The 20189-nt window shown below is 46.0% G+C and overlaps 2 protein-coding genes across 3 annotated transcripts in view; one reads left to right on the forward strand and one right to left on the reverse strand.

Moving 5' to 3' along the window:
* ndnl2 (necdin-like 2) overlaps positions 1–3775 on the reverse strand; it is a 7937-nt gene extending 4162 nt beyond the window's left edge. The window contains exons 1-9 of one of the 2 annotated variants that reach the window (XM_042410444.1): positions 3615–3775; positions 2884–2947; positions 2212–2331; positions 2074–2137; positions 1668–1747; positions 1489–1583; positions 1331–1407; positions 1108–1150; positions 865–927 (exon numbers count right to left, since the gene is read on the reverse strand). In XM_042410444.1, the coding sequence (XP_042266378.1) occupies positions 865–927; positions 1108–1150; positions 1331–1407; positions 1489–1583; positions 1668–1747; positions 2074–2137; positions 2212–2331; positions 2884–2947; positions 3615–3760 (752 nt within the window). In that variant the 5' untranslated portion in view covers positions 3761–3775. The remainder of the gene's footprint in view (positions 1–864; positions 928–1107; positions 1151–1330; positions 1408–1488; positions 1584–1667; positions 1748–2073; positions 2138–2211; positions 2332–2883; positions 2948–3614) is intronic. The other variant, XM_042410445.1, reaches the window with a different exon arrangement.
* Positions 3776–6449: 2674 nt separating this feature from the next.
* On the forward strand, positions 6450–19073 carry si:dkey-150i13.2 (mitochondrial carnitine/acylcarnitine carrier protein). The gene is made up of 9 exons (XM_042410442.1): positions 6450–7181; positions 8938–9030; positions 9404–9531; positions 10123–10213; positions 10713–10830; positions 10910–10982; positions 11083–11192; positions 18448–18569; positions 18651–19073. The coding sequence occupies exons 1-9, from the start codon at positions 6771–6773 to the stop codon at positions 18711–18713; spliced, it is 1209 nt and encodes a 402-aa protein (XP_042266376.1). The 5' UTR covers positions 6450–6770; the 3' UTR covers positions 18714–19073.
* Positions 19074–20189: the final 1116 nt, after the last annotated feature.

Consider the following 20189-nt stretch of genomic DNA (forward strand, 5'->3'; position numbering starts at 1 on the left):
GTCAGTGTGTGTGTGTGTGTGTGTGTGTGTGTATGTGTGTGTGTGTGTGTCTGCAGTCAGTGTGTGTGTGTGTGTATGTGTGTATGTGCGTGTGTATATGTGTGTGTGTGTGTGAGTGTGTGCAGTCGGTGTGTGTATATGTGTGTGTGTGTGTGCGTGCGTGTGTGTGAGTAGCAGGAGGTCAGACATGTAGAGCTTCTGGTTCACTAAAGTGAACACATGACAGCAGCTGTCAGTGCGTCTCTATAAACACGCTGAACTCACGGCGGCTGCTGGACTCTGAGCAACACAGACTGGTTTTACTGGTCTTAATACACTTTGTGTTGCATTTTAAGTAAAAGTTGTGCTTTATAAATATAGTTGATTGTGATTAGTTCACCTTTACGTCCAGGTGAACAACATCACCTTTAACTGGAGCTCATGTGTTCTGTCTGAATGTCGTCTCACTTGCTGCATCAGGGAACTTGTTTTATTAGATTTACAAGGTTTTATTTACACCTGTTGCTACCTGTTGCTACCTGTTGCTACCTGTTGCTACCTGCACGTCTGCACTATGTTGTTTATTTATTAATGGTGAGTTTTGCTCATGAACTTTTATTGTACTTTGGGAAAAGCCGAAGACAAATTTCCACTGAGGTGAACAATAAAGTCAATCTAATCTAATCTGATCTAATCTGATTTGATCTAATCTGATCTGATCTAATCTGATCTAATCTAATCTGATCTGATCTGATCTGATCTGATCTAATCTGATCTGATCTGATCTGATCTAATCTAACGTTGTGCTGCTACATTAATCTTCAGACGTGTTACTTGCTGCGACCTTTTATAAGATTCTTCATGTTAACAGATGTTGATTCTCACCTCTGACGCACAAACTCGTCTGTGACGACTTTCCTCACGTCACCGAACTCCTTGTGTTTCTCTCTGGATTCACCATCAGAGACGGAACAAAACACAACATCCAGTCATGAATCTGTCATTTATGATCCACACGCACGCACACGCACACACACATGCACACACACACACACACACACACACACGCACACACACACACGCACACGCACACACACACACACTGATGTAACAGGAATCCCGTCTCACCCGGAGTCGACGCGGAGTCTCTTCAGAGTGTTCCAGATGACGTCTAAAACACAACCAGACACAAATTATTCACACGATGTTCTCTGCACACACACACACACACACTCACACACACACTCACACACACACTCACACACACACACACACACTCACACACACACACACACACACACACACACACACACACACACACACACACTATTGAGGAAGTGTGTGAACTCACTTTCTCTGACGACGCCTCCCTTCATGAAGACAACACTGAGGATCACAAACAGCAGGCCGGTCTTTGGGTTTGTGGGGCTGCAACAGATGAACTCATGACTTCAACAGAGACACTAAAAGGTCAAATATGTGATTATTGATCCTGAAACAGATTCTCACTTGATGGTCGGCGCTCCCTCAGCTGTCTCCAGCTTATTGATCAGTATGTACATGTGATTCTTGGTGTCAATTTCAACCAGTTTGAAGCCGAACACCTGGTAGAAATAAAAGATTATCAGTGTTTTATTCTGAGTGTGAAGATGATCAGCTGACTGCAGCGACCCTCAGACTCAACACACCTGATCAAACGTCCGTGCTGCTCTCTTCATGATCTCGGGGTAAATGTTTCTGTAGTCTTTCACCACATGTTTCACCAGGTCTGACAGACGAAGAGGAGAGTGAAGACGTTCATTACTGGATATTTCTGTGACTTAATGCTGCTGATCATCCACTGACAGCCGCTTCAACGTTCCTGTAACCAAACTTAACGTCTCCAAGTCAGTCAGTGTTTATCGTTGCTGAGGCCTGACTGTCTGACTGACAACACGCCCAGTTAGCTTCCAGCTGAAACCCTTTAACTTTGTAAAAGCAGAACTCTGTTCCCCTTCGTTCCCTCTAAACGTTCTGCTACGTCTGAGATCATCTATAAATATGAGCAGCTCAGAAGGATGATGTATAGTTGATACAGTCTGTGTGCAGCTTTACCTGCTCGCCGTACAGGAATCTTCTTCTGGTCCTTCACCAGGAAGTACTGAACCACCTCAGCAGTCTGCAGACACACAGACCAGCCACTCAACAACGTTTCATTACGCCAACACCTCTCTGCATGTCTGTGTCTGTTACCTTCTGGTCCACCTGCGCCGCCGTGAACTTCTCCAGCCCTCTCTGGACCTGGGACGTACTCGGCTGAGTGAAGGTCGTGTCTTCATCCTCTTCCTCAGCCAATAACGTGCCGCTTTGCCTCTACAAACAGAAACTGAGATCAAACAGTCTGTCTGTTTCACTGTGGTTGGATTATTCTGCACGGCTGTTTCTGAACCTGCATCCACACCCGTAACACCATGTTGACCCCGAGAGGAGGCCAAAACACACCTGACAAGGTCTAACAGGGGGTTATAAGGAGTAATAAGGTGTAATAAAGTGTAATAAGGTGTAATAAGGTGTAACAAGGAGTAATAAGGTGTAACAAGGTGTAACAAGGAGTAATAAGGTGTAATAAGGTGTAACAAGGTGTAACAGGGGGTTATAAGGAGTAATAAGGTGTAATAAGGTGTAACAAGGAGTAATAAGGTGTAATAAGGTGTAACAAGGTGTAACAGGGGGTTATAAGGAGTAATAAGGTGTAATAAGGTGTAACAAGGAGTAATAAGGTGTAATAAGGTGTAACTAGGGGTAATAAAGTGTAACTAGGAGTAATAAGGGGTAATAAAGTGTAACTAGGAGTAATAAGGGGTAATAAAGTGTAACTAGGAGTAATAAGGGGTAATAAAGTGTAATAAGGACGAGTAAACTGACCCTGGGCTGAGAGGAGCTCTGAGTGTTGGACAATCTCTTTCTCTTCATCATGGCGGCTCTCTGACTGATTACAAAAAAAACAAAACAGTGAGATCAACAAGCTTCATCTGACTGTATTTGACATATACACACACACACATATATATATATACACACATAGATATACTGCAATACTTTAACTACATCAAGCTCATAATACTGATGTACTTTTACTTGTAATGGAGTATTTTACATCGCTGTGTTGGTACTTTTACTGCAGTAAAGTATCTGAGTAACGTTACTGTTAAATCAGCATCATGTTTAGTTGTTTATGATCACGTGTTATTTTTAATGCAGAGGTCGTAGTAACGTTAGTTTTATTAAAGTTGATAATGATTTTATAAATGTTAGTGTAACGTTAACAGCTGAGCTTCAGATGTGTTCTGATTTCTTCACAAACCGCAACCTGTACACACATATATATACATATATACACATACACACATATATACATATAATTACATATATTACATATTGTTTTGTGTTCAGAGTGAGTCTCTAACGTTTGTTGTGAAGATAAAAAGGACCCGGAAGTGACCGTTGATGCGAACATTAGCTGGTTAGCCTGAGAGCAGGAAGCTAAGCTAACGAGCTGTTCTGAAACAAACGTCTGACTTTAATAACGTTCAACATTCATCACTGATCCACTCGTTCACTCCTTCACTCGTTCACTCCTTCACTCCTTCACTCACCGTGTTTCAACAGAAACCTTCCGTAGTTTCGGGTTCAGAAACTCCCGCCGCTGCTGCGCTGCGCGGCGCCTGTCGATGACGCTGAATGCGCGCGCCGGCTGCATCCCTGACCCCTGACCCCTCGTCTCATTTCTCAGTTTGTACATCCTCGATTCCTTTCCTCGCCTCCTCCCCTCGCGTCTTAGTCCCTCCCACCTGGGAGGCGAGGAGAGAGGAGGCATGGAGAGAGGAGGAGAGAGGAGGTGAGGAGAGAGGAGGTGAGGAGAGAGGAGGAGAGGAGAGAGGAGGCATGGAGAGAGGAGGAGAGGAGAGAGGAGGAGAGGAGAGAGGAGGTGAGGAGAGAGAAGGTGAGGAGAGAGGAGGCATGGAGAGAGGAGGCGAGGAGAGAGGAGGCGAGGAGAGAGGAGGCATGGAGAGAGGAGGCGAGGAGAGAGGAGGCGAGGAGAGAGGAGGAGAGGAGAGAGGAGGCATGGAGAGAGGAGGAGAGGAGAGAGGAGGAGAGGAGAGAGGAGGTGAGGAGAGAGAAGGTGAGGAGAGAGGAGGCATGGAGAGAGGAGGAGAGGAGAGAGGAGGTGAGGAGAGAGGAGGCGAGGAGAGAGGAGACGAGGAGAGAGGAGGCGAGGAAGAGACATGAGAAGAGAGGAGGCGAGGAGAGAGAAGGAGATAGGAGGCGAGGAGAGAGGAGGAGAGGAGAGAGGAGGAGAGGAGAGAGGAGGAGAGAGGAGGAGAGGAGAGAGGAGGTGAGGAGAGAGGAGGGGAGGAAGAGACATGCAGCATCTGTGACATGCAGCCAGATGTGACATGCAGCCAGATGTGACATGCAGCAAGATGTGACATGCAGCCAGATGTGACATGCAGCAGCTGTGACATGCCGCCAGATGTGACATGCCGCAGATGTGACATACAGCCAGATGTGACATGCAGCAGCTGTGACATGCAGCCAGATGTGACATGCAGCAGCTGTGACATGCAGCCAGATGTGACATGCAGCCAGATGTGACATGCAGCAGCTGTGACATGCAGCCAGATGTGACATACAGCCAGATGTGACATGCAGCAGCTATGACATGCCGCCAGATGTGACATGCAGCCAGATGTGACATGCAGCCAGATGTGACATGCAGCAGCTGTGACATGCAGCAGCTGTGACATGCAGCCAGATGTGACATGCAGCCAGATGTGACATGCAGCCAGATGTGACATGCAGCAGCTGTGACATGCCGCCAGATGTGACATGCAGCCAGATGTGACATGCAGCCAGATGTGACATGCAGCAGCTGTGACATGCAGCCAGATGTGACATGCAGCCAGATGTGACATGCAGCAGCTGTGACATGCAGCCAGATGTGACATGCAGCCAGATGTGACATGCAGCAGCTGTGACATGCAGCCAGATGTGACATACAGCCAGATGTGACATGCAGCCAGATGTGACATGCAGCCAGATGTGACATGCAGCAAGATGTGACATGCAGCCAGATGTGACATGCAGCCAGATGTGACATGCAGCAGCTGTGACATGCAGCCAGATGTGACATGCAGCCAGATGTGACATGCAGCAGCTGTGACATGCAGCCAGATGTGACATACAGCCAGATGTGACATGCAGCCAGATGTGACATGCAGCAGCTGTGACATGCAGCAAGATGTGACATGCAGCAGCTGTGACATGCAGCAGCTGTGACATGCAGCCAGATGTGACATGCAGCCAGATGTGACATGCAGCAGCTGTGACATACAGCCAGATGTGACATGCAGCAGCTGTGACATGCAGCCAGATGTGACATGCAGCCAGATGTGACATACAGCCAGATGTGACATGCAGCAGCTGTGACATGCAGCAAGATGTGACATGCAGCAGCTGTGACATGCAGCCAGATGTGACATGCAGCCAGATGTGACATGCAGCCAGATGTGACATACAGCCAGATGTGACATGCAGCAGCTGTGACATGCAGCCAGATGTGACATGCAGCCAGATGTGACATACAGCCAGATGTGACATGCAGCAGCTGTGACATGCAGCAAGATGTGACATGCAGCAGCTGTGACATGCAGCCAGCTGTGACATGCAGCCAGATGTGACATGCAGCCAGATGTGACATACAGCCAGATGTGACATACAGCCAGATGTGACATGCAGCAAGATGTGACATGCAGCAGCTGTGACATGCAGCCAGATGTGACATGCAGCCAGATGTGACATGCAGCCAGATGTGACATGCAGCAAGATGTGACATGCAGCAGCTGTGACATGCAGCCAGATGTGACATGCAGCCAGATGTGACATGCAGCCAGATGTGACATACAGCCAGATGTGACATGCAGCAGCTGTGACATGCAGCAAGATGTGACATGCAGCAGCTGTGACATGCAGCCAGATGTGACATGCAGCCAGATGTGACATACAGCCAGATGTGACATACAGCCAGATGTGACACGCAGCAGCTGTGACATGCAGCAAGATGTGACATGCAGCAGCTGTGACATGCAGCCAGATGTGACATGCAGCAGCTGTGACATGCAGCCAGATGTGACATGCAGCCAGATGTGACATGCAGCCAGATGTGACATGCAGCAGCTGTGACATACAGCCAGATGTGACATGCAGCAGCTGTGACATGCAGCCAGATGTGACATGCAGCCAGATGTGACATACAGCCAGATGTGACATGCAGCAGCTGTGACATGCAGCAAGATGTGACATGCAGCAGCTGTGACATGCAGCCAGATGTGACATGCAGCCAGATGTGACATACAGCCAGATGTGACATGCAGCAGCTGTGACATGCAACAAGATGTGACATGCAGCAGCTGTGACATGCAGCCAGCTGTGACATGCAGCCAGATGTGACATGCAGCCAGATGTGAAATGCAGCCAGATGTGACATACAGCCAGATGTGACATGCAGCAAGATGTGACATGCAGCAGCTGAACGACATTCAGGTCTCTGCAGTTTTCATTATTAATGAATCTGTGCGTTGAAATGCGGAGAAAAGCCTGAAACTGGAAACTGCTGAAGTCACTCAAACACTAAACAAGAACAAACTGCACTCAGCTCAGAAACTTTAAGGGCGTTTTCGCGCCTTGAGACTGAAGATAGCGGCTGCACACGATGCGCAGTTCATGGCGCTATCAGTCCCTGACTGCAGCGAATGTTTACAGGAAGTAGCTCTGAGTTTTGTAAAAAGCAAAGTCCAGCAGCGGACTGTACGTGGCAGCAGACAGACAGACAGCTGAGTGTCTCACCTCACCCGCACAGTGAGACAGGAGAGATAAGCGGGAGAGAGGCGGGCTGTCAGGCGGAGAGAAGCGGGCTGTCAGGCGGAGAGAAGCGGGCTGTCAGGCGGAGAGAAGCGGGAGAGAAGCGGGAGAGAAGCGGGAGAGAAGCGGGCTGTCAGGCGGAGAGAAGCGGGCTGTCAGGCGGAGAGAAGCGGGCTGTGGCCCGGCTGTCTGCTCCGGCCATGCGGGGAGAGGAAAGAGTTTCTCCGCTGAAGAACTTCTTGGCTGGGGGAGTCGGTGGAGCCTGTCTGCTGCTGGCCGGACACCCGCTGGACACCATCAAGGTGACTGTTGCTGCTGCTGCACAGTAACTGCAGCTGGAAAGCGACACTACTGTATTTGTATGTTGTAGAGCAGCAACACTAACATTTCTTTACTCCTGGTTTCCTGTGGTTTAGTGCTCAGAGAGTCAGATCAGATTAGTGAGATTATCCATAAATCAGCTTAGAAAGTCACCGCGAGGCAGCTGCTCACCTGAGTCTGTTAGAAATGTTTTAAGTTGCATTTGAAAAGCCCAATATCACAAATCACCAATTAGCTTCAGGGGGCTTTACAGGCTGTAACACAACATCCTCTGTCCTCAGATTCAAATAAGAAAAAACTCCCTAAAAACACTTTAATGTGGAAAAATGTTTGAGAGCTCAGGAAGAGCAGCACAGACACATTTATAATCACACAGGAGGCTGCAACTAACCATCATTTACATTATCTACAGTTGTGTTTAATTAATACAATAAATTAATAAATGTCATTATAAATTATAATGTAAAGCCCAACAGGATCTTTATCCAAAACCCAAAGATGTTCAGTTTAATATCACATAAAGAAAATTAAAATCCACATTCAGACTCTTTGACTCAAGTTCCAGCTGCAGCACAGCTGGACAGATGCAGCACAGCTGGACAGATGCAGCACAGCTGGACAGATGCAGGATTTACAGCATCTCATGACACACATGCAGACATATCATCATCAACATGTAAATGATTATTTCAGCCTGATGTGATGGATCAAACAGACTTTCATAATGTGTGATGTCGACTTGGTTTGTGTCTTAATTTGAGCTGAAAAAGCTTTATGGAGTTTGAAAAGCTCTGTAATTTATATCATAAATAAAAAATACAGACATCGTTCATCTGACGTCCAATGAACAGTTAGTGTAACGGAGAGACTAAACGTCTAAAACGTCTCCATCACGACGAAGCTTAGTCACAATTCTTGAGAAAAACAAAGTCAATGGATCCTCATCAAAACTATGAGTCTATATAGATATATATACACACATATATACATATAGCCTATATATGAGTGTATATATATCTATATGTGTGTGTGTGTGTGTGTATATAGATATATATACACACATATATAGGAGTGTATATATATATATATATATACACTCACATATATAGACTATATCAGCCTCAGAAATCCAGTCTTAGTGAAAATATGAAATTTATCTACAGGTGAGCAAACTATTCAACAGATATAGAATAAAGTTTCTGATAAATAATTAACGATAAATGAATATTTAATATTTAATTGGATTTAAAGGAAATTCATATATTCACTAGAATTTGTACCAAATTACAAATTCCAGGAAATTTTCTGGCAAATGATTTGGAAAATATGAACCTTTAGTGTGAACTGCTTTCATTTAGCTTTTATTTATCAGGTTATTGATTACACAACGACCTGCTGTCAAATCAATGATTATGCAGAATGTAAGAAAATTTATCAAAATGCATAATAATAATAATAATGATAATAATAATGATAATAATAATAATAATAATAATAATAATAATAATAATAATAATAATATTAATAATAATAATAATAATAATAATCCATTCTATGTATAGAAGACTTTAGTGTTTTAGTATCTGATCTGTCTGTCTGTGACCTCCCTGCTGTTTATCAGCCGACGGGTGTTTCCCTGTTTGCCTTATCGCAGAGCTTCAAACTGTCCCAACACACTGTGTGTGTGTGTGTGTGTGTGTGTGTGTGTGTGTGTGTGTGTGTGTGTGTGTGCTCCAGGTGAGACTACAGACGCAGCCCAAAGCTTCCTGCACTCAGTATGTGCTCTACACAGGAACATATGACTGCTTTCGCAAGACCATATCTAAAGAGGTGACAACACACACACACGCACACACACACACACGCACGCACACACACACACGCACACACACACGCACACATACACGCACACACACACACACACACACACACACATGCACGCATGCACCTTGTACTTGTGTCCTTTGAAGGACATTCATTGTGTAATGCATTCCTGCCCCCCCCCCCCCCAGCTAGCTGTTTGCAGTCTTGTCCTTGTTATTTACACTGAGGGTCAAAAGTCTGAGACCTCATTGAAAAATAAAAGCACACATAGATCTGATGAGTTCACTTCACCTTGTAAAGGAAGTCTTACTGTATGCACACAATAACGTGTGCGTGTGTGTGTGCGTGTGTGTGTGTGTGTGTGTGTGTGTGTGTGCAGGGGGTCCTGGGTCTGTATAAAGGGATGGGGGCTCCCCTGGCAGGTGTGGCTCCAATGATGGCCATCAGTTTCTTTGGCTTCGGTTTGGGAAAACAGCTGCAGCAGAGAGATGCAGGAACACCGCTGACGTACGTACACACACACACGCACACACACACACACACAGTGTGTCTGTTACAGTGAGTGTGTGTGTGTGTGTGTAATACCTGGAATATTCAGTCTATATATAACCCCCCCGGCTGCCTTTCCAGTCCTTATATATACGTACGTACTGATGTCTCACGTGCTGCAGACGACTTCTGTCTCACTCTGCAAGAATGTTCAGTGCTCGTGTTCCTCAAAAACACCCTTACTGTAAAACTGTAAACTGTGAAACCTTAAAACTGTAAACTGTAAAACTGTAAAACTGTAAACTGTAAAACTGTAAACTGTAAACTGTAAAACTGTAAAACTGTAAACTGTAAACTGTAAAACTGTAAACTGTAAACTGTAAAACTGTAAACTGTAAACTGTAAACTGTAAAACTGTAAAACTGTAAACTGTAAACTGTCTGTCGGCCGTGTGCTGATCCTCTGACTCTTCCTCTAGCTCCTCTAGTGCCACCATGACGTGTGCGGACTGCTGCTGCTCTTCACTCTCACTGCTGTCGTCAGCCTGCTTTCCAGCAGCAGAAGGCAGGTTTTTATACAATATACTGACATTTATTCTGTTCTGTTCAGGCACACTCAGCTCTTTCTGTCCGGCTGTCTGGCAGGAGTCTTCACTACAGTGATCGTGGCTCCAGGAGAGAGAATTAAATGTTTACTGCAGGTACAGAAACTACAGCCAAACATTTGACATGTTTACATCCTCACTTCCAAATTCTTCAGTTTATGTTCAAACACTATTCATACGGATCATAACCACACTGAAATACATCTATCAACCATTAAAACTACATAAACACAATAAAACAGTGATGTAATACAGATCCTCATGTGCTGCCTGTTGTGTTTTTATCTCACTGTGTCTGACTGACACATGAGTTGTTGTGTTTGTGTGTTTGTGTGTAAAATGAGCTGCTGTGTGTTGGTAAAGTTCAACATGTGACTCAGTGTTGAACCAATCAGAAGAAACTGTAATCTACTGTATGTTTCACACACACACACACACACACACACAGATATGTTATGATCTATCCAACACACACTCAGCAACAGATGCAAGTGTAATGTGTAACGTTACTATCTGCAACCTAATGTGCAAATGTAGCTGCCAGGTTAACAAGCTTGTTGCATCTGTGAGTCATAAACAGGAAGTTGTGTTTCAGGTGCAGGCAAGCAGCGGACAATCGAAGTATGCAGGTCCGCTGGACTGTGCGATCCAGCTGTACAGGGAGCAGGGCCTCCGCAGCGTCTACAGAGGGACCGTACTCACGCTCATCAGAGGTGAAACACCTGACACCTGCACTGTGAACTCTGTGTGTTTGTTGACTTTACAGCCTCATGTTTGCTCTCTCTGTCTCAGATGTGCCTTCTACTGGTCTCTACTTCCTGACATATGAATACCTCAAACACTTCCTGACTCCTGAGGGTCAAAGGTGAGTCACCATGGTAACAGTGAGGATGTTTATAGAGTTATAAAGGTGCTTCTAAATGCTGTAAACCTCATGTGTGGTTTTCTGTGCATCTGTATGTCAGCGTTTCTCAGCTCAGCACTCCCAACATCCTCCTGGCTGGAGGTGTTGCAGGGATCCTGAACTGGATGATCGCTCTTCCACCTGATGTCCTCAAATCCAACTTTCAGACAGGTGAGAGGTGATAGCGTACAGCTCTACACAAGCTCTACACAAGCTCTACACAGGCTCTACACGAGCTCTACACAAGCTCTACACAGGCTCTACACGAGCTCTACACAAGCTCTACACAGGCTCTACACAAGCTCTACACAAGCTCTACACAGGCTCTACACAAGCTCTACACAAGCTCTACACAGGCTCTACACAGGCTCTACACAGGCTCTACACAGGCTCTACACAGGCTCTACACAAGCTCTACACAAGCTCTACACAAGCTCTACACAAGTTCTACACAAGCTCTACACAGGCTCTACACAAGTTCTACACAAGCTCTACACAGGCTCTACACAAGTTCTACACAAGCTCTACACCAGCTCTACACAAGCTCTACACAGGCTCTACACAGGCTCTACACGAGCTCTACACGAGCTCTACACGAGCTCTACACAAGCTCTACACAAGCTCTACACAAGCTCTACACAGGCTCTACACGAGCTCTACACAGGCTCTACACAGGCTCTACACAGGCTCTACACAGGCTCTACACAAGCTCTACACAGGCTCTACACAGGCTCTACACAGGCTCTACACGAGCTCTACACGAGCTCTACACAGGCTCTACACAAGCTCTACACAGGCTCTACACAAGCTCTACACAGGCTCTACACAAGCTCTACACAGGCTCTACACGAGCTCTACACGAGCTCTACACAGGCTCTACACAAGCTCTACACAGGCTCTACACGAGCTCTACACAGGCTCTACACAAGCTCTACACAGGCTCTACACAGGCTCTACACAGGCTCTACACAAGCTCTACACAGGCTCTACACAAGCTCTACACAGGCTCTACACGAGCTCTACACGAGCTCTACACAGGCTCTACACAGGCTCTACACAAGCTCTACACAGGCTCTACACAAGCTCTACACAAGCTCTACACAGGCTCTACACAGGCTCTACACAAGTTCTACACAAGCTCTACACAGGCTCTACACAAGTTCTACACAAGCTCTACACCAGCTCTACACAAGCTCTACACAGGCTCTACACAGGCTCTACACAAGCTCTACACAGACTCTACACAGGCTCTACACAAGCTCTACACAGGCTCTACACAGGCTCTACACAGGCTCTACACAAGCTCTACACAGGCTCTACACAAGCTCTACACAGGCTCTACACAGGCTCTACACAGGCTCTACACAGGCTCTACACGAGCTCTACACAAGCTCTACACAAGCTCTACACAGGCTCTACACAGGCTCTACACAGGCTCTACACAAGCTCTACACAAGCTCTACACAAGCTCTACAAAGGCTCTACACAGGCTCTACACAAGCTCTACACAAGCTCTACACAAGCTCTACACAGGCTCTACACAAGCTGTATACAAGCTCTACAAAGGCTCTACACAAGCTCTACACAGGCTCTACACGAGCTCTACACGAGCTCTACACAAGCTCTACACAAGCTCTACACAAGCTCTACAAAGGCTCTACACAGGCTCTACACAAGCTCTACACAGGCTCTACACGAGCTCTACACGAGCTCTACACAAGCTCTACACAAGCTCTACACAAGCTCTACAAAGGCTCTACACAGGCTCTACACAAGCTCTACACAGGCTCTACACGAGCTCTACACGAGCTCTACACAAGCTCTACACAAGCTCTACACAGGCTCTACACAGGCTCTACACGAGCTCTACACGAGCTCTACACAGGCTCTACACAAGCTCTACACAAGCTCTACACAGGCTCTACACAAGCTCTACACAAGCTCTACACAGGCTCTACACAGGCTCTACACAGGCTCTACACAGGCTCTACACAAGCTCTACACAAGTTCTACACAAGCTCTACACAGGCTGTACACAAGTTCTACACAAGCTCTACACCAGCTCTACACAAGCTCTACACAGGCTCTACACAGGCTCTACACGAGCTCTACACGAGCTCTACACGAGCTCTACACGAGCTCTACACAAGCTCTACACAAGCTCTACACAAGCTCTACACAAGCTCTACACAGGCTCTACACGAGCTCTACACAGGCTCTACACAGGCTCTACACAGGCTCTACACAAGCTCTACACAGGCTCTACACAGGCTCTACACAGGCTCTACACGAGCTCTACACAAGCTCTACACAGGCTCTACACAAGCTCTACACAGGCTCTACACAGGCTCTACACAGGCTCTACACAAGCTCTACACAGGCTCTACACAAGCTCTACACAGGCTCTACACGAGCTCTACACGAGCTCTACACAGGCTCTACACAAGCTCTACACAGGCTCTACACAGGCTCTACACAGGCTCTACAAGAGCTCTACACGAGCTCTACACAGGCTCTACACAAGCTCTACACAGGCTCTACACAGGCTCTACACAGGCTCTACACAAGCTCTACACAGGCTCTACACAAGCTCTACACAGGCTCTACACAGGCTCTACACAGCCTCTACACAGGCTCTACACGAGCTCTACACAAGCTCTACACAAGCTCTACACAGGCTCTACACAGGCTCTACACAGGCTCTACACAAGCTCTACACAGGCTCTACACGAGCTCTACACGAGCTCTACACAAGCTCTACACAAGCTCTACACAAGCTCTACAAAGGCTCTACACAGGCTCTACACAAGCTCTACACAAGCTCTACACAGGCTCTACACGAGCTCTACACAAGCTCTACACAAGCTCTACACAGGCTCTACACAAGCTCTACACAAGCTCTACACAAGCTCTACACAAGCTCTACACAGGCTCTACACGAGCTCTACACAAGCTCTACACAAGCTCTACACAAGCTCTACACAAGCTCTACACAGGCTCTACACGAGCTCTACACAAGCTCTACACAAGCTCTACACAAGCTCTACACAGGCTCTACACAGGCTCTACACGAGCTCTACACAAGCTCTACACAAGCTCTTCACAAGCTCTATGCAGGCTCTACACAAGCTATACACAAGCTCTACACAAGCTCTACACGAGCTCTACACAAGCTCTACACGAGCTCTACACAAGTTCTACACAAGTTCTACACAAGCTGTATACAGGCTCTACACAGGCTCTACACAGGCTCTACACGAGCTCTACACAAGCTCTACACAAGCTCTACACAGGCTCTACACAAGCTCTACACAGGCTCTACACAAGCTCTACACAAGCTCTACACAAGCTCTACACAAGCTCTACACAGGCTCTACACGAGCTCTACACAAGTTCTACACAAGTTCTACACAAGCTGTATACAGGCTCTACACAGGCTCTACACAGGCTCTACACAAGCTCTACACAGGCTCTACACGAGCTCTACACAAGCTCTACACAAGTTCTACACAAGTTCTACACAAGTTCTACACAAGCTGTATACAGGCTCTACACAAGCTCTACACAGGCTCTACACAAGCTCTACACAAGCTCTACACAAGCTGTATACAGGCTCTACACAAGCTCTACACAAGTTCTACACAAGTTCTACACAAGTTCTACACAAGCTGTATACAGGCTCTACACAGGCTCTACACAGGCTCTACACGAGCTCTACACGAGCTCTACACAAGCTCTACACGAGCTCTACACAAGTTCTACACAAGTTCTACACAAGCTGTATACAGGCTCTACACAGGCTCTACACAGGCTCTACACGAGCTCTACACAAGCTCTACACAAGCTCTACACAGGCTCTACACAAGCTCTACACAAGCTCTACACAAGCTCTACACAAGCTCTACACAGGCTCTACACGAGCTCTACACAAGTTCTACACAAGTTCTACACAAGCTGTATACAGGCTCTACACAGGCTCTACACAGGCTCTACACAAGCTCTACACAGGCTCTACACGAGCTCTACACAAGCTCTACACAAGTTCTACACAAGTTCTACACAAGTTCTACACAAGCTGTATACAGGCTCTACACAAGCTCTACACAGGCTCTACACAAGCTCTACACAAGCTCTACACAAGCTGTATACAGGCTCTACACAAGCTCTACACAAGTTCTACACAAGTTCTACACAAGTTCTACACAAGCTGTATACAGGCTCTACACAAGCTCTACACAGGCTCTACACAAGCTCTACACAAGCTCTACACAAGCTGTATACAGGCTCTACACAAGCTCTACACAGGCTCTACACAAGCTCTACACAAGCTGTATACAAGCTCTACACGAGCTCTACACAAGCTGTATACAGGCTCTACACAAGCTCTACACAAGCTGTATACAAGCTCTACACGAGCTCTACACAAGCTCTACACAGGCTCTACACAAGCTGTATACAAGCTCTACACGAGCTCTACACAAGCTGTATACAGGCTCTACACAAGCTCTACACAAGCTGTATACAAGCTCTACACGAGCTCTACACAAGCTCTACACAGGCTCTACACAAGCTGTATACAAGCTCTACACGAGCTCTACACAAGCTGTATACAGGCTCTACACAAGCTCTACACAAGCTGTATACAAGCTCTACACAGGCTCTACACAAGCTCTACACAGGCTCTACACAAGCTCTACACAAGCTGTATACAAGCTCTACACAGGCTCTACACAAGCTCTACACAGGCTCTACACAAGCTGTATACAAGCTCTACACAAGCTCTACACAAGCTCTACACAAGCTCTACACAGGCTCTACACAAGCTCTACACAGGCTCTACACAGGCTCTACACAAGCTCTACACAAGCTCTACACAAGTTCTACACAAGTTCTACACAAGCTGTATACAGGCTCTACACAAGCTCTACACAGGCTCTACACAAGCTCTACACAAGCTCTACACAAGCTGTATACAGGCTCTACACAAGCTCTACACAAGTTCTACACAAGTTCTACACAAGTTCTACACAAGCTGTATACAGGCTCTACACAAGCTCTACACAGGCTCTACACAAGCTCTACACAAGCTCTACACAAGCTGTATACAGGCTCTACACAAGCTCTACACAGGCTCTACACAAGCTCTACACAAGCTGTATACAAGCTCTACACGAGCTCTACACAAGCTGTATACAGGCTCTACACAAGCTCTACACAAGCTGTATACAAGCTCTACACGAGCTCTACACAAGCTCTACACAGGCTCTACACAAGCTGTATACAAGCTCTACACGAGCTCTACACAAGCTGTATACAGGCTCTACACAAGCTCTACACAAGCTGTATACAAGCTCTACACGAGCTCTACACAAGCTCTACACAGGCTCTACACAAGCTGTATACAAGCTCTACACGAGCTCTACACAAGCTGTATACAGGCTCTACACAAGCTCTACACAAGCTGTATACAAGCTCTACACAGGCTCTACACAAGCTCTACACAGGCTCTACACAAGCTCTACACAAGCTGTATACAAGCTCTACACAGGCTCTACACAAGCTCTACACAGGCTCTACACAAGCTGTATACAAGCTCTACACAAGCTCTACACAAGCTCTACACAAGCTCTACACAGGCTCTACACAAGCTCTACACAGGCTCTACACAGGCTCTACACAAGCTCTACACAAGCTCTACACAGGCTCTACACAGGCTCCACACATGCTCTACACAGGCTCTACACAGGCTCTACACAGGCTCCACACAAGCTCTACACAGGCTCTACACAAGCTCTACACAAGCTCTACACAAGCTCTACACAGGCTCTACACAAGCTCTACACAGGCTCTACACAGGCTCTACACAAGCTCTACACAAGCTCTACACAAGCTCTACACAAGCTCTACACAGGCTCTACACAAGCTCTACACAGGCTCCACACAGGCTCCACACAAGCTCTACACAAGCTCTACACAAGCTCTACACAAGCTCTACACAGGCTCTACACAAGCTCTACACAGGCTCCACACAGGCTCCACACAGGCTCCACACAAGCTCTACACAAGCTCTACACAGGCTCTACACAGGCTCTACACAAGCTCTACACAAGCTCTACACAAGCTCTACACAAGCTCTACACAGGCTCTACACAAGCTCTACACAGGCTCCACACAGGCTCCACACAAGCTCTACACAAGCTCTACACAAGCTCTACACAGGCTCTACACAGGCTCTACACAGGCTCTACACAAGTTCTACACAAGCTCTACACAGGCTCTACACAAGCTCTACACAGGCTCTACACAGGCTCTTCACAAGCTCTACACAAGCTCTACACAGGCTCTACACAGGCTCTACACAAGCTCTACACAAGTTCTACACAAGCTCTACACAGGCTCTACACAAGCTCTACACAGGCTCTACACAGGCTCTACACAAGCTTTACACAAGCTCTACACAAGCTCTACACAAGCTCTACACAGGCTCTTCACAAGCTCTACACAAGCTCTACACAGGCTCTACACAAGCTCTACACAGGCTCTACACAAGCTCTACACAGGCTCTACACAGGCTCTACACAAGCTTTACACAAGCTCTACACAAGCTCTACACAAGCTCTACACAAGTTCTACACAAGCTCTACACAGGCTCTACACAAGCTCTACACAGGCTCTACACAGGCTCTTCACAAGCTCTACACAAGCTCTACACAGGCTCTACACAAGCTCTACACAAGCTCTACACAGGCTCTACACAAGCTCTACACAGGCTCTACACAGGCTCTACACAGGCTCTACACAAGCTTTACACAAGCTCTACACAAGCTCTACACAAGCTCTACACAAGCTCTACACAGGCTCTACACAGGCTCTACACAGGCTCCACACAAGCTCTACACAAGCTCTACACAGGCTCCACACAAGCTCTACACAAGCTCTACACAAGCTCTACACAGGCTCCACACAAGCTCTACACAAGCTCTACACGAGCTCTACACAAGCTCTACACAGGCTCCACACAAGCTCTACACAAGCTCTACACAGGCTCTACACAAGCTTTACACAGGCTCCACACAAGCTCTACACAGGCTCTACACAGGCTCTACACAAGCTCCACACAAGCTCTACACAGACTCTACACAGGCTCTACACAAGCTCTACACAAGCTCTACACAGACTCTACACAAGCTCTACACAGACTCTACACAGGCTCTACACAAGCTCTACACAAGCTCTACACAGACTCTACACAAGCTCTACACAGGCTCTACACAAGCTCTACACAGGCTCTACACAAGCTCTACACAGGCTCTACACAGGCTCTACATGATATATAATGTGTGTGTGTTTATATATATGTGTATATATATATATATTGTGTGTGTGTGTATATATATATATGTATATATACATATTGTGTGTGTAGCTGCAGATGGGAAGTACGCAGGTCTGGTGGACGTGCTGCGGACGCTGCTCAGAGAGGAAGGACCATCAGGCCTCTATAAGGGATTCAACGCTGTGTTCCTGCGAGCGTTTCCTGCCAACGCGGTAAAACTTTAGTCTGTCGTTTGCTGCTCGTCTGTTTCTGTCTTTTATTTATTCGCTGAAATGTGTCGTTCTCTCTCTCAGGCCTGTTTCTTGGGGTTTGAGGTGGCGGTAAAGGGACTGAACTGGATCGCACCCGGCTGGTAAAACATGTCCATCAGAGGTCTCCAGTCTGAACCAGCAGCCTCCTCTGACCTGCTGTGTCACTTCTCAGGATGCTCAACTGTTTTACTCTTATATGTAATTTTACATTTCATGTTATAAGTCAATTTTAAAAATTCATCCCTTTGGATCAATATTTTCATTCACTTTTTGTGAGCAGGGATGAAACGTAAACGCACATTTTTGATGTATGATTTCTTGGATATGGTGTATTCATTCATCTTCTCACTTGTGTTTATAAAGAAACTGTTTGTGATGCTTTAAAACTCCGCCAACAGTCAGCATTATTGATCCTCAGGTCAACATGTTTAAGCTTTGTGAATAAATTGTTTTATATGAACCGTCTGTGTCGTCTGTCCTTTACTTTCACCTACAGGAGCATCAGCTTACTGTGTAATAAGCACTGAAGCACAATAACCTGACATGTTCTTATACAAACACTAACGTACAGTGTTCACGTGGAGGGAAACAGGTGGTTGAACATCTGGACAGGTTGATGGTCCGCAGCTGTGAACTGTAAATGTCACTGCATCTGTTGAAGCAGGCTGCAGAAACTATCCTCGTCCTAATCCTACATTTCCCATGAACACTCCATCATGACATCATGACGTGTAATAAAACCGCAGTATGCAGCAGAATCCACTGAGGATACAAACTGGATTTGTCTGTAAGTTGTTAAAAGTCCATAACTGGAGCAAAGGAGGAAGGCTGAGGATAAAAAAGAAGATGAAGGAGGGGAGAAGAAGAAAATGTGGACATTTGATGCCAAATGGAGATCAGGTATTTGAAATAGTCATAAAAAAACTAAATGTATTGTCAAGATCTACTACAAGACTGTCAAAGAGCTTTATGATGCTGCATCTTTCATTTTTACTGATACTGATCAAGTTTCTCTCATAATCTGGTTTATTTCAAGGAAAACATTTTGTCGAGTGGAAACTGTGATTAGCTGGTAGCTTTAAAACATGCGGTTCATGTGTTTGCAGTAAAAATAAGATCTTTGCAGTAGTGAAGAAGCAGGTCAACACAAATATATAAATGCAGCCATTAATATGCAGATGCAGCCTTTTCATTAGTGATGACGCTCCTCTATCGACTTATATTAAGTATTTATATATGACGTGAAGCTCCTGCAGCTTTGTGTCATGTTAAACTGAATGTTGCTGCTTTTTCTGGATCTGCTGCAGTTCAGATTGAACCTCAGTGTCAGAGCTCTAACCTCAGTCTGCCAAATGAACTAATGACAGGAAATTAAATAAATACAGTTGTTTAAATAGTTCATAAAACAAAAAAGACAAGAAAGTAAATGTTTCACTGCCTCCTTTGTTTCTAACTGTGGAACCATGTCGGAGGACTTAAAAACAGAAGAAACTGTAGTCGGATGTTTACAGTAAAAACTATGAAAGAACTGAATATTCAACAAAAACATGTTTACTGGATTTATTTCCTCTAATTGTACTT

The sequence above is a fragment of the Thunnus maccoyii genome, chromosome 4 (genome assembly GCF_910596095.1).
Source record: "Thunnus maccoyii chromosome 4, fThuMac1.1, whole genome shotgun sequence".
Taxonomy (NCBI): Eukaryota; Metazoa; Chordata; class Actinopteri; order Scombriformes; family Scombridae; genus Thunnus; species Thunnus maccoyii.